The 13,057-nt window shown below is 34.0% G+C and overlaps 2 protein-coding genes across 2 annotated transcripts; one reads left to right on the forward strand and one right to left on the reverse strand.

Moving 5' to 3' along the window:
• Window positions 1–2,194: 2,194 nt before the first annotated feature.
• Window positions 2,195–8,823, forward strand: LOC131948532 (ficolin-1-like). Its single transcript, XM_059310092.1, has 2 exons — window positions 2,195–2,285; window positions 7,602–8,823. Exons 1-2 carry the CDS (start codon window positions 2,213–2,215, stop codon window positions 8,267–8,269), a joined length of 741 nt encoding a protein of 246 aa, XP_059166075.1. The 5' UTR covers window positions 2,195–2,212; the 3' UTR covers window positions 8,270–8,823.
• A 1,136-nt stretch (window positions 8,824–9,959) lies between these two features.
• LOC131948534 (ficolin-1-like) lies at window positions 9,960–11,600 on the reverse strand. The gene is made up of 2 exons (XM_059310094.1): window positions 11,501–11,600; window positions 9,960–10,636 (listed from the first exon to the last, which is right to left on the reverse strand). The coding sequence occupies exons 1-2, from the start codon at window positions 11,562–11,564 to the stop codon at window positions 9,966–9,968; spliced, it is 735 nt and encodes a 244-aa protein (XP_059166077.1). The 5' UTR covers window positions 11,565–11,600; the 3' UTR covers window positions 9,960–9,965.
• Between the last annotated feature and the right edge of the window lie 1,457 nt (window positions 11,601–13,057).

Genomic DNA, 13,057 nt, shown 5'->3' on the forward strand with positions numbered 1-13,057 from the left:
CTGCCAATTCGAGTATCACAACCTTCCACAGCACAGATCGCCATTTTGAATCAGGACCTGTACACCGCGATGGCGGATGTTTACATACTGAACGATCCGTGACGTCATATGCAAGAACTCTATAGAATCTAGTAGAAAAAGAATTGCGCACCTAGTGAACGCCAAGCAATATGTGTATAATAGTGCGGAATATTATTAGTACTTTGTAAATTCACATGCGTTTTTTTTTTTGATAAATCGGAAATAGCGTAAATTACTACTTCCGTGCAACGGAAATTACTCAAAATTGTACAAAAGGCAGAGATTATTTACTTACTTGTGAAATTTCATTTATGTATCTGAAACAGTACACACGTTATAGGCTTTTGAAAAATTGAAAGCAGAATAAGTTCCACTTCCGTTTATCGGAAATCGCTGAAAATCTGATACAGAACTACACATTTCATATAATACTTATATGCGAAATTTCATCAACTTAGCTGTAACGGTACTCAAGTTATCGTGTCCACAGACACATATATACACACACATACACACAGACATAGAGAAAAATTTGCAAAACTATGTTTTTTCGTCACAGTGATGTGTAAAATGTCGAGATTTGTAAAAATCTCGGTTTTTTGCACTCTTACAATACTCCATCTATATTTCGTATATCAGAAAGAAAAACTCACAAAGTACAAACATAAACAATAAACGTAACACAGTATGTTTTGTAATCTTGTAAAAAAAAATTGACATTATGAAATAATAATTAAGACAAGCGAACAATAGTAGGGGAAATAATCGCTCTCTTTATAGAGACAAGTGTAGACCTAAAGATTTAACTGTAATTTTAAAGTTCAACCAGATGAATAATTACTCTACTATTTAATATAGTAACTTATTACTATTGTTTTTTTTTTACAAAAAATGTTGTCTACGAACAGAAAAAATAATAATTTTATCATACATTTTGTGAAAGACAAATTTATATAAAATCACGCTTCTCAAACGATTTTAAGACTAAATCTAACAGGTGGAACGTTCTGAATAATGCTCCACAGTAACTTTATCCTTAGACTAAATCGTTGATCTTGCAATACAGATCTTTATATTTTTGAATTAACTACTGCTTTTTGTGTTCTTGAGAGATTATTTAACATAATAATAAGGTATAGGTTAGATCTCCGTATTGCTTAGCCATCTCTTACTAGTATTTCTAAACAAACAATATTCACTGAATTTTATAAGTTTCAAAAGTTATAATGCTGATTGTAAAATAAACAACTATAGTTATTCTTTATTTAAAATTTGGTTATTCATCTTTTGGAGGCATTATTACTCTTATCCACAGTGATATTAAATTGTTTTAACTAAATTTACACGAAGTATTTAAGTATATGTTAATTAAAGTGCATGTGTGCGTGCTGATCATCTTGCTTCAAGTTACTTGAGAATGTGTTTATTTTTCTGTACATTTATTCAGCTTTCTCACACCCCCTCACCACATATGGTTACATAGAGTTTTTAGCACAATTGACTTATAAAAATATGCATCTGTACAAGATGCCTTTAGAAAATGTTCTAGATAAGCTGACGGACAAAGGACCGGCAGTTTCCTTTCCTGCTAGTATTGACATATCAAAGATAAGCAAAATCGTATGAAGATCGATCTGTAGGTTGTTGACGGTCTATATCCTGCAGGAATAGCTAAAACAGCAGACCTACTGGCGCTAAAGTGGACAGAACTTGTGATTAAAAAGCGCCACGCACATGCCTGACGCTGAGATAGGCGCCCATAAGTAAGCCAAGAAGTTGGCTATAGATATACCTGCGATGAGTTATTAAAAATGATATATTTAGGGTACATATCATGACAGCTTTTAATTCGTAGTCTCAGTAATGTGTTTGCTGTTGTTTTTTCCTCTGTTTCTTATTTGTGTGTCGCAGTACTTGTTTTAAATTGTATTTAATTGATCTCCAAAAAAGGCGCCACTATCCTTAAAATGGTTTTAAGTGGAGCAGCCGCTCCTATTGCCCCCCCCCCCCCACGCACGCTACTGGGTTTTAATATATTAAGATGACTCTAAAGAAAACGTCAATTGCTTAAATAAAGTGCATCCGCGTATTTTCCAGTGCTGCAAAATACATCCGGGTCTTTCTTATAAAACGTGACGATAGTCTGGCAATACAGCACTCCTCGATCCTACCAGCTACTGGCAAATTGAAAATGTTGTTCCAAGTTTGTTTCATCTGCTGCCTGGTCACAGTTTTTCAAAACATTCATGCAGCCAATGCCATTGGTATGTATTTCTTGATAATTTTTTGTTTTTACTTTAACACACGCATATATATTTGAGTCTGCTTTCTTCTGGACAGAGGTTCTCCAAAATTAATTTTAGAATCTGAAAGGCGTCTTGACATGGAAAACAAACAATTGCAAAACTTAGAAGAAAAATGCTTTTAGTATTTTGATTAGTGATTAGGCCCTACATGCTACATCAAGCGTCTATAGATAAACTTTCTTAATATGAACTGTGCGCACATTAAAGCTATTACCACGCTTTTTCTGTATAGTAATTTAAATAGTAGTGTATTATAATATATTTAAAGAAAATAGCTTATTTTATTCTTTTTAGTGCATCCTAATATATAAATCCCCACGTTCGCACATCTCTCTCTCTCTCTCTCTCTGTCTGTCCGCAAAATATTTTCGCCGGACATCACGTCAGAATCGGCAGCGATATATGAAGAACTTTTTACGGACTTTTGTTGAAAATAATATGTTAGATGTTTTAAATGTATAACCACAATTTTAGTTAAAGAAGAAAAATAAAAATTAAAGGCGTATTCGAATGTAGAGAAACAGTATTATTTATGCAACCGGAAAAGCATTAATATATGTGAAAAAGAACGCATAAAACTGTGACGTCACTATTGCTTATACATTAACTAATGACGTCATCTGCCGTGTTTAGAATGAAAAGAAATGAACTATTTCATTCAAATTTGATTTAGATCTACGTACACTATGAAATGTATACACTACAATTTTTCCGGTCTAAACTAATAAAATTTATTTTATGTATTTGGATTCTAGATCTAGAGATTCTAGATCTAGACTAAATCTAAATCTAAATCTACGCAATAACTAGATCTAGACGTAGACGCTAAGATCTAGATTTAGACTCTAACTTCTCTAAAACCAATTCCAAAAATACATTTCTATATTAGGACTAAACTATTTCAAGACTTATTTATTTTATACAAAATCTTTGTTTGGAACTGGCTAATTTGGGATAAAAAATTAATTTGAAAGAATAGGCATATTCGCGTAAGTTAAGATTTTAAAATACGTGTTTCATTCTCCGTATTTTATAAATAGCGGAGAAGTTAGTGTACATTAAACCACGCAGGTGGTGCGGGTTCGAGACACAGCAAGTCAACTTGGTTAATGTATTCTTTTTTATTATGCTCGGGCTAAACTTAAAAAAAAATTCTAGATCTAGATTGTCGGGTGTCCGATAGGGCACTTCCCGGCGCCGCAGGCGCTTCAAATTTGGCATGATCTTGCCTTGGTGCGACAGAACACGGGGGCCGGTTGGCCGAAAAGTCTACGATGTGGGGGTCAAAACTGACCTCGACTGACCGGTACCTTATATGAGCTATAAATCGAAAAAAAAATGTCCACGGAGGAACCTCTTCATAACTCTTGAGGTCGTAGACCGACCTTCGGGCGAATTAATTAAGCATTCAAATTCTCAATGTTTTCGAAAGCCTAAGCGAAGCTGGGCAGCATGCCTAGTTATTACATAAAAGCTGGTTATTCAGCGTTTTTATGCAGTTTAAGTACTTTAAAATTTATTATACAATTGACTTGCATGAATAAAAACTCACCGAACAGACATGATAACGTGCGTATAATAATGCGGAATAGTAAGATAGGACTACCTACTCATTTAAGAAAATTTTAATTAATTCATAAAAAATTAATTACTGTTTGATCCACACAAAAAAAACAAAAACAACAGCAAATAATCCTAAAAGTCTTGCCTGAAGATAACTTAACATGAAGAATTGTAACTTGAGTTATAATATAACAATAATTTAGGATGACTTTATTGTCTGTGAAATAAGTATACAAAATTACATTTAAAAATACATCAAACAAAACTCATTCAACTAAATATAAGACAGTCAAAGTAATTAAGTAGGCTACGATTTGCATTTTAATTAAAGTTTAAAGAAGTCTAATTTTGTTGTTTAATAACATGTAGGACAAACATTTTGTAATGAATTAAAAAATAACTATTTTTTATTCACAAGCTAGTGGATATATGATTTAGAATGCTATTTTTAAACTTGGTATCTAGATCTAGACTTTGAATGCTTTGGTGTTTAAAATCGTGTGATTGCAGCGTGCGATTGCGTTGCTAATTAAAAGTGTACTGTGAGATATCGCGTGAATTGTTTTGCGCCGAGATTTTTAGCACTAAAAATAATAGTCTGTTTGTTGAAATAATTATATCTCGATAATCATTCTTAATCATTCAGGCTTTATGGGTAATTGTACTGGCTTTTGATTGACTAAAAAAACAGAAAGTTGAATGTTTTCGAGTCAGAAAATTCGCGACTGAGGCCATCGCAATTATATATATATATATATATATATATATATATATATATATATATATATATATATATATATATATATATATATATATATATATATATATATATATATATATACAGTGGCGTAGCGAGGGGGGTGCGGGGGGTGCGGACCGCACCGGGTGACACCATTTAGGGGGGTGACACCAAGGCAAAAAATAGCAAAATATATAGAGAAAAATGATAATTCCACTTAATAGAGTGATTAATTAGAGTGTTAAATAGCCTTTTAAGAGGTGTGGGGGGGATGCAAATCGAAGGTTTTAGGGGGGGGGGGGTGCAAATCGAAAGTTTGAGGGGGGGGGGGGGGGTGTAAATCGAAAATTGAAAGTTTGTCCCGGGGAAGGGTCGTTGCGCCTCTGGGGGGTGACACCATTAAGTGCCGCACCGGGTGACACCCGACCTCGCTACGCCACTGTATATATATATATATATATATATATATATATATATATATATATATATATATATATATATATATATGAAATATGAGTCACTGCCTAAATAGTAGTGAAGATATTCATTGTTTCGGATTGTGCAAGATTTTTTTACACCCTTTGTGATCGGTTCGGTAAAGCTCATGGTTGCTAAACCGAACTGTCCTGAGCTCGAACCCCCGGACTATCTGGGTCGATAGCTGGAGACAGCAATCCATCTACGAGAGAGAACTCTAAAATCCAAATCATCCAAAAAGAGAAGGATACATCAATGTCAATGGTGCAAAGCAGGTTGACATGTAATACTTCATTGTGTTGGAGGAAATCCACAGCAATATTACATTTAAATGCGAAGAAGTTTGAACTTAACTATACCAACACGATTCGTCTTGTCTGGGGTGAAACTCACTTTTAACGACACATTTATTCAAAACTTGACACGTAACTTAAGATCCATTGAAAATGCCATGAAAATTATGTATAAAGTAGGCTACTATTATATTAGTGTCGAGTTTTCGTTTTTCAGCTAAAGTGAATTTTTTTGTAGTGCGATTTTCTGAACACTAAAACCAACTACTTGCCTGCGGCACAGACACAGATACATTTTCTAGCGGCCAATCTACCTTACATGTTATATTTTTATATTCGAAATGTCTAATGAAATCCGGTAGCATACTGGAATTAAAAGGTCAAACTTCAGACAGTGTAATAGTGTGAAACACTGGAAAAAACAAACAATGCTTACAGCCTAGAAAATTAGAAAATATAAATACATTTATAATAATAATCTTTTTAAATTCACTGAAAATAAGAAAATAAAACGAACTCGATTTCTGTAATAAAAGCAGGGTCACTCATAAAATCGCTCACCTATTTTAGCGGCCAAGAAAGCACGTTTTATCATTTTTATTTTAAAGTGAATTTAACATTTTATTATTTTAAATTAAAAAAAATATTTTTTGCTGGCTTTTTGGTCATTTGTTTCTTAATAAAATTGACACTACATACGACTAAAATTATTTCCTTTAAAATCGATCAGTAACGTGCGATCTCTAAAAGACAATTATCTGCCTTTGCATAATGCCTCTTTCATAAACAGTACACCGTGGTAAAAAGGCTGATTGCTTGAGATTAAATTTGTTGTTTTCTCCCCTTTTCCTATTGCATAATGTAATCTTTATATCAGTTTGTAAATGATTATTTAGTATTTATTTAAATTTAAAATGAGATGTGATATTCTTGCATTGTCATTAAAGTCGAACGAGTCCGGTAAGTTAAAAAAACGTTGCATAAAAACAAATCACTACAAACAATTAAATAAACAGAAAATACATACTAAATATAAGCTTACGCTAATCAAATAATTTTAGATAAATACCAAGGCTTGTTGTACTAATCAATAATAGGAACTAATTCAATAAATAACACGGAGCCTAATCTAACTAATCTACAAACTAGGAACGAATACAAGTCAGGGGCGGATTTAACACACCACCCGTGTTGTCCAGGTCGTTTAGGGGTCCAAATCCGCCAAAAAATCTTAATAGACCAGTGGTTTTGTGAAAAAAATCTTCTACAGCAGTATTTGTGCTACAGTAACTGAAAAACACTGTTGCATAGACACAACAAACTACAATGTAATGTGCGAAAGATAGGCAAAGCTCATTTGAATAGTTTTGTACTAAGCAAATCAAAATGTAATTTATTTTCTTAATTAATATTTAAGGTAAGCATGCCAAAAAAAAACACATCCATAAAAACGAATGTATTCAAAACAATTAATATAAATGCAAAAAAAAAAAAAACCCAACACATAAGAATGAAACGAACACGGGAAACCATAACACCTAACAAGCCTCCGTGTATGAATACTTTTAACCGGTTTGCCAGATATGAAGTTGCTCTTTTCCCCATTTTTGACGGGTATGTATGAAATAAATACGAAATTAAAACAGGATTAAAAGGCCCGATATGAGTTTGAGCATATTTTTGGGGTATTTGTTGTCTCACTATTAAATTCATTAAATTAAGATATGGATTAATTTCTTTTTGCAAAGGGGGGGGGGGGGGGTACTTCTCTAGTTCTGCCAACGCTACATTTACCTGTAAAAGGTTATATTACATAACTCCACACGAACTACCGACAAACATCAAACTGAAGTGGAATTAAAAAAATAAGAATTAAAGTAAGAGAGAAATATATTGATCATTTTAGAAATTTAATAAAATGTATTTAAAAAATGTTTCATGCTACCACTAGATTTGCATGTAACATTTAGAAATTATACAAGAAAATGTGTCTTTACCGTTAGAAATTTAATTGTGCTTTAATGTACTCTGTTAACTGAAACTCCACAATGGTTTATTTAATTTTAAAAAAAAGATAAAAAAAAAATTGAATGTAATAATTGCATTAAAAAGTGCTTTAAAAAGTGATTTTTTGTAATTGTTTTTTTATGTTAATGTACAGCAATCTGCTGTATCTTTAAAATGTTTCTCATATGTTTTCAGAATATACAAACAACAAAACAGTGCAGGCAACTCTAGCTTTGTCCATCCCAACTGCACCAGACACGTGCCGGGATGTGGTCAGTTCTTCACCCAGACCAGTGGTCATCCTGTCAAGTAGACTTGAGGTGATGTGTGACACACAGACAGACGGGGGAGGATGGATGGTGATACAGAGAAGATTCAACGGACAAACAGATTTCTATCGGGGGTGGGAGGAGTACAAGTATGGGTTTGGAGATGTGGATGTCGGAGAATTTTGGCTGGGCAACGAGAACATTCACCGTCTGACGTCACAAAGACGATACGAGCTGAGGGTCGATTTTAAATTTAACAACACGGACTACTTCGCTAAATATTCAAGGTTTAGCGTGTATGGAGAATTGGAAGGCTATAGGCTAAAGGTCAGTGGTTACTCAGGTAACGCCGGGGATTCTCTGATAAGCGCACATAACAACCAGAAGTTTAGCACGTTCGACAGAGACAGCGACACCCATACCAAAAACTGCGCGGAGGTCTTCCACGGTGCCTGGTGGTACAGCGGATGTCAACACTCAAATCTGAACGGACTGTGGGGAAACAATGAGTACGGCAAGGGACTGACCTGGTTCACAACAACAAATTACTACGCGACTGCAACATCCGTAGAGATAAAGATTAGACCGATTTAGTTAGGAAAAGTGTTAAGGATCTTTAAAAATGTATGTGTTGTTTAACAGAATTTATACAATACATGTGTAATAAAATATCTATTTTGCAAATGAATTACATTTAAAAAACACCTTTCAAAATGTTATATTATGATACAGTTACAATTTGTTTATATCAATGTAATCAATGTATTCTTATTACTATTTTATTTTTACCTAAAGAAACGCAATGTGAAATAAATAATTTACTTAAGAACGTTCATTTCGAAATAAAACGAAACTATTTTCGTTAATTAAGGCAATAGAAAAACATAAAGTATAAGATGCTGCCTATTGTTTCTTTTTATAATGTACGTTTTTTTTACACAGAAGATAAACAGATATAATCATATACATACAGTTAGCCTCACGTGTACAATTTTTAAATTCTTGTTGCTGTAACCACCAATAGTGAAAAACAAACCCGAAAACTGAAGCCTAACATCAAACTCGTCTTGCCTCAACGTTAAAATTAAAATTGAATAAATGTATCCATTACAATGATATATTTTTTTATTAAACATATAGAATATTGACTAGCGTGTGTTGCAATTTTTTTTCTTGTGTTTTTTGGTCGCTGTGAATATGTTTCAAACTCGTCTGACCCATTACAATTTTGGGGGAAGAGATAGGGGAGGGGAGGGGAGGGGGGGAGCGTGAAGGAATTTTCGGGTCGCTAGTACATATTTTATATTCTTTAAATCGAGTTAATTTTTTTTCTTCTGGGAAAAACATTGAGGTTAAGAATTCATAGTTATAAATTAGAAAAAGAATAAGTTGCACTTTTGTTTATCGCTGAAAAGTTGATACTGAACTACAAATTTGATATAATACTTGATATGATATTTATATATGAAATTTCGTAAACTTAGCTATTACGGTACTCAAGTTGTCACAGACAAACACACAGACAGACACACAAACAGCCACACAGAAAGACACACAGACATACAAACAGACACACATTTTTTGCACGATTATAATACTTCCCGTATACTCTAAATACAGTAAAGTAAAAAAAAAAACAACAATATGGAGTGATCTCCTCTAAACTTTCTCATATATTCGTATATAACACTATAGGGAATAACACATCGGGGTATAAACATGATTTTTAATCCATTTTTAATTACTTTAAAAAAATAGAATAGAATCTCGTACAAAAAGAATTGCACACCAAACGAAAGCCAAGCAAGCTGTGTATAAAAGTGCGGAATATTATTAGTACTTTATAAATTCACATGCGTTTTTTGTGAAATCGGAAATTGCGTAAATTACTACTTCCGGTCAATGGAAATTACTCAAAATTTGACAGGAGGCAGACAATTAGAACTTTTACTTACATATAACATTGTATTTATCTATCTGAAATATTACTCAAGTTATAGGCTTTTAAAAAAATTGAATGTAGAAAAAGTTCCATTTGATACAGATCAACAAATTTGATATAATACTTATATATGAAATTTCATCAACCTAGCTGCAACGGAAATCAATTTATCGTGTTTACGGACACATACACATACATATACACACAGACATACGTACAAGATTGCAAAACTATGTTTTTTAAAGAAACACATTTTAATATGTATTTAAAAATATTTTAATATACGTTAAAAAGTTTAAATCAATGTGTAAATGTGATTTAAATGAAGGTAAGTGACAAAATGAAACATTAAATCGGCCTCATTTTTATTTCAGTAAATGTAGCAGAGGCAAAATGGCCTGTTGTTGAGTACCAGTTGAGTCCCTTACCGAATTCAGAGCTTCTCCAAAGTCCGTTCAGATTTGACCAGTGACACAAGTAGTACCACCAGGCGCCGTGAAAATTTTGGGCGCAGTTTCTTCTGTCAAGTTCGTTGTCCCTGTCGAGTGTGCTAAACTTCTGATTGTTGTGTCCTTTCAACAAAGAATCCACAGCGTTGCCAGAATAACCGCTGACCTTTAGCCTATAACTTTCCACCTCTCCATATACACGAAACCTTGAATATTTAGCGAAGTAGTCCGTGTTGTTAAATTTAAAATCGACCCTCAGCTCGTATCGTCTTTGTGACGTCAGACGGTGAATGTTCTCGTTGCCCAGCCAAAATTCTCCGACATCCACATCTCCAAACCCATACTTGTACTCCTCCCACCCCCGATAGAAATCTGTTTGTCCGTTGAATCTTCTCTGTATCACCGTCCATCCTCCCCCGTCTGTCTGTGTGTCACACATCACCTCAAGTCCACTTGACATGATGACCACTGGTCTGGGTGTAGAACTGACCACATCCCTGCATGTGTCGGATGTATTATGGCATGATGGTTTTAAAGCTGCACTTGTTGAACTATTATTTTCGCCAGTGGCTACAAAAGATTGAAAAACATGTGTGCTTAAGATAACATTTCTTGTCTTATATTGCTTAGCGTAAACTAATTTGCACGTGGGAATCTAATTTTTACGATTTTAGACCAGACTAACAATAAGGTAGATGGGTAGAGTTCACGTGTTACCATTACCTCGGCATTTACACGGGTATTGCCCTCGTCTCCTTACCTATCCGTATTTACTTTCCCTGAGCTAGATACAGTTTAGCTCTGACGGGACTCGAAAACGATACTCATAATTTTCGCTTTAATAATCTAGACCACATTCACGCCGTTCAGACGACTTAATCAACTTCTTATGTTACAAAAAAAACCCCGCAATTAGCGTGCATTATTAAACATCAAGCTGTTTACAAACCTGAAATCATTGATTAAAGCTTGTAGCCTATTTAAACCATCTGCGAATCTACAAGCAGAGGCGTAGCGAAGTGGGGGGGGGGGGGGAAGCGGTACATATGTCCCTGGGCGCCGACCTTAGGGGGTGCCAAAATGGGTTGGAAAAACAAATTAAAATCTTATTTTAGCTACATTTTTGCTTTATAAATATAAAAAAAGACACGAGGGAGGGGGGGGGGGGTGCAAATCGAAAATTGAAATTTTGATCCCGAAGGGGGCGCCAAAGTTTGTCCCCGGGCGCCGGGAAGGGTCGCTACGCCTCTGTCTACAAGTAAAATTTTCAAGTAAAATACAAATTCTAACTGTAAGTGTAGCGAAACGTATTTAAATCACGAAATTAAATTCACCATGTAAATTAGTAATTTTCCAACTTAAAATTAGTTAAACAAAATTAGTATTAGTAAATTAAAACATTGAAATCAGCTAAACATCACTAACACTACATACGTGGTTTTTCAAGGTTGCATGCAAAAACTAGCACGACCGTTAAACTCAAGGTGTACAAAAACATGATGGTTATTCTCAGCTCCACAACAAAAAGATATCAGTTATTTTGACGTTCTGGGAATCTGTAAAATCAAGTTTGAGCCCCAAGAGGATTTTTTTTTCAATTAAACGTTATGATATATTTACCTCTATTTATAGATCTTCACGCGCTTGTAATTTCTCACCTGTTTTTATCCAGTAACCAAAATAAACATGGCCTGATAATGATACCACGTGTCACAGCTATTTTTACCTCATAAAATATACGACTGTTTATTTGTATTGTGGTCATGTTTCTGTAAGTCAAGTACCGATTTTTCATGCAACATCTTCCTTTGTGATCGGGTAAAGTGTTTGCGATTCTAAGGCTTATTGCAGACTTTCCACTTGCCTTTAATTAGTTTTACGCTCCTGTATTATGTTTTTCAATAGAAGTTCCAACTGGCATAAGCTTTTTTATTAGCTTATTATTAAAAAAACATTACATCGGGGGAAAAATTACTTTTTATTATTTTGTTTTGGTGTTGGGTAAAAAAACTTACATAATTAGCACGGATTGATCAAGTGCTTGTTGTAGGTATAGAGAGGGTGCACACATGTGACCAAAACTACGCAATGTTTACATCCGCGGCTGATCCGCCGCCATGTTGATGCCCTAGCCTAACACTGGTCTTCGCTATGTATTTTAAAGTGCTAGTCCTACGTTTATTCTAAAAATCTGCCACCCGCAAAAGAACTTTCTTTTATTAAATTTATACTCATTACTTTTTACTTTCTCGTATATACGAAGTATAGAGAAAGTCTTGTAATCGTGCAAAAAAAAGAAATCGAGATTTATACAAATCTCGACGTTTTACACCTCACTGATACGGAAAAACATAATTTTGCAATCTTGTCTGTATGTCTGTGTGTCTGTCTGTGTGTCTGTCTGTGTGTCTGTCTGTCTGTACGTGTGTAAACACGATAACTTGAGTACCGTTACAGCTAGGTTGATGAAATTTCATATATAAGTATTTTATCAAAATCGTAGATTCGTATCAACCTTTGAGCGATTTCCGATAACCGGAAGTGGTACTTTTTCTACTTTGAATTTTTTAAAAGCCTATAACTTGAGTAATATTTCAGATAGATAAATGAAATTTGATATATAAGTAGAAGATCTAATTCTCCACCTTCTATCAAATTTTGAGTAATTTCCGTTTATCGGAAGTACTTATTTACGCTACTTCCGATTTCTCAAAAAACGCATGTAAATTTATAAAGTACTAATAATATTGCGCACTATTATGCACATCTTTATTTAGCGTTCACTTGGCGTGCATTTCTTTTTTCTACGAGATTATATTCTATTTTAAAAAATTTGAGTATTTAAAATGGATTAAAAATCATGTCTAGAAGTCTATATCCCGAGTTGCCATCCCCCGTAGTGTTATATTAGAATATTAGAGAAAGTTTAGGGGAGATCACTCCCGGTTTATTTAAATCAAAGACCGTTTAGGTAAAAAAAAGAAATCTTTA

Source organism: Physella acuta, unplaced genomic scaffold (genome assembly GCF_028476545.2).
Source record: "Physella acuta isolate Inbredline_101_S28 unplaced genomic scaffold, ASM2847654v3 ptg000648l, whole genome shotgun sequence".
Lineage (NCBI taxonomy): Eukaryota > Metazoa > Mollusca > Gastropoda > Physidae > Physella > Physella acuta.

Bases quoted from the DNA above. Each gene is read 5' to 3' on its own strand.
- LOC131948532 (XM_059310092.1), top strand. From the start codon at position 2,213: ATGTTGTTCCAAGTTTGTTTCATCTGCTGCCTGGTCACAGTTTTTCAA. The intron at 2,286-7,601 runs GTATGTATTTCT...ATATGTTTTCAG, and splicing joins TCATGCAGCCAATGCCATTG to AATATACAAACAACAAAACA.
- LOC131948534 (XM_059310094.1), bottom strand. From the start codon at position 11,564: ATGTTTTTGTACACCTTGAGTTTAACGGTCGTGCTAGTTTTTGCATGC. The intron at 10,637-11,500 runs GTATGTAGTGTT...AATCTTTTGTAG, and splicing joins ATGCAACCTTGAAAAACCAC to CCACTGGCGAAAATAATAGT.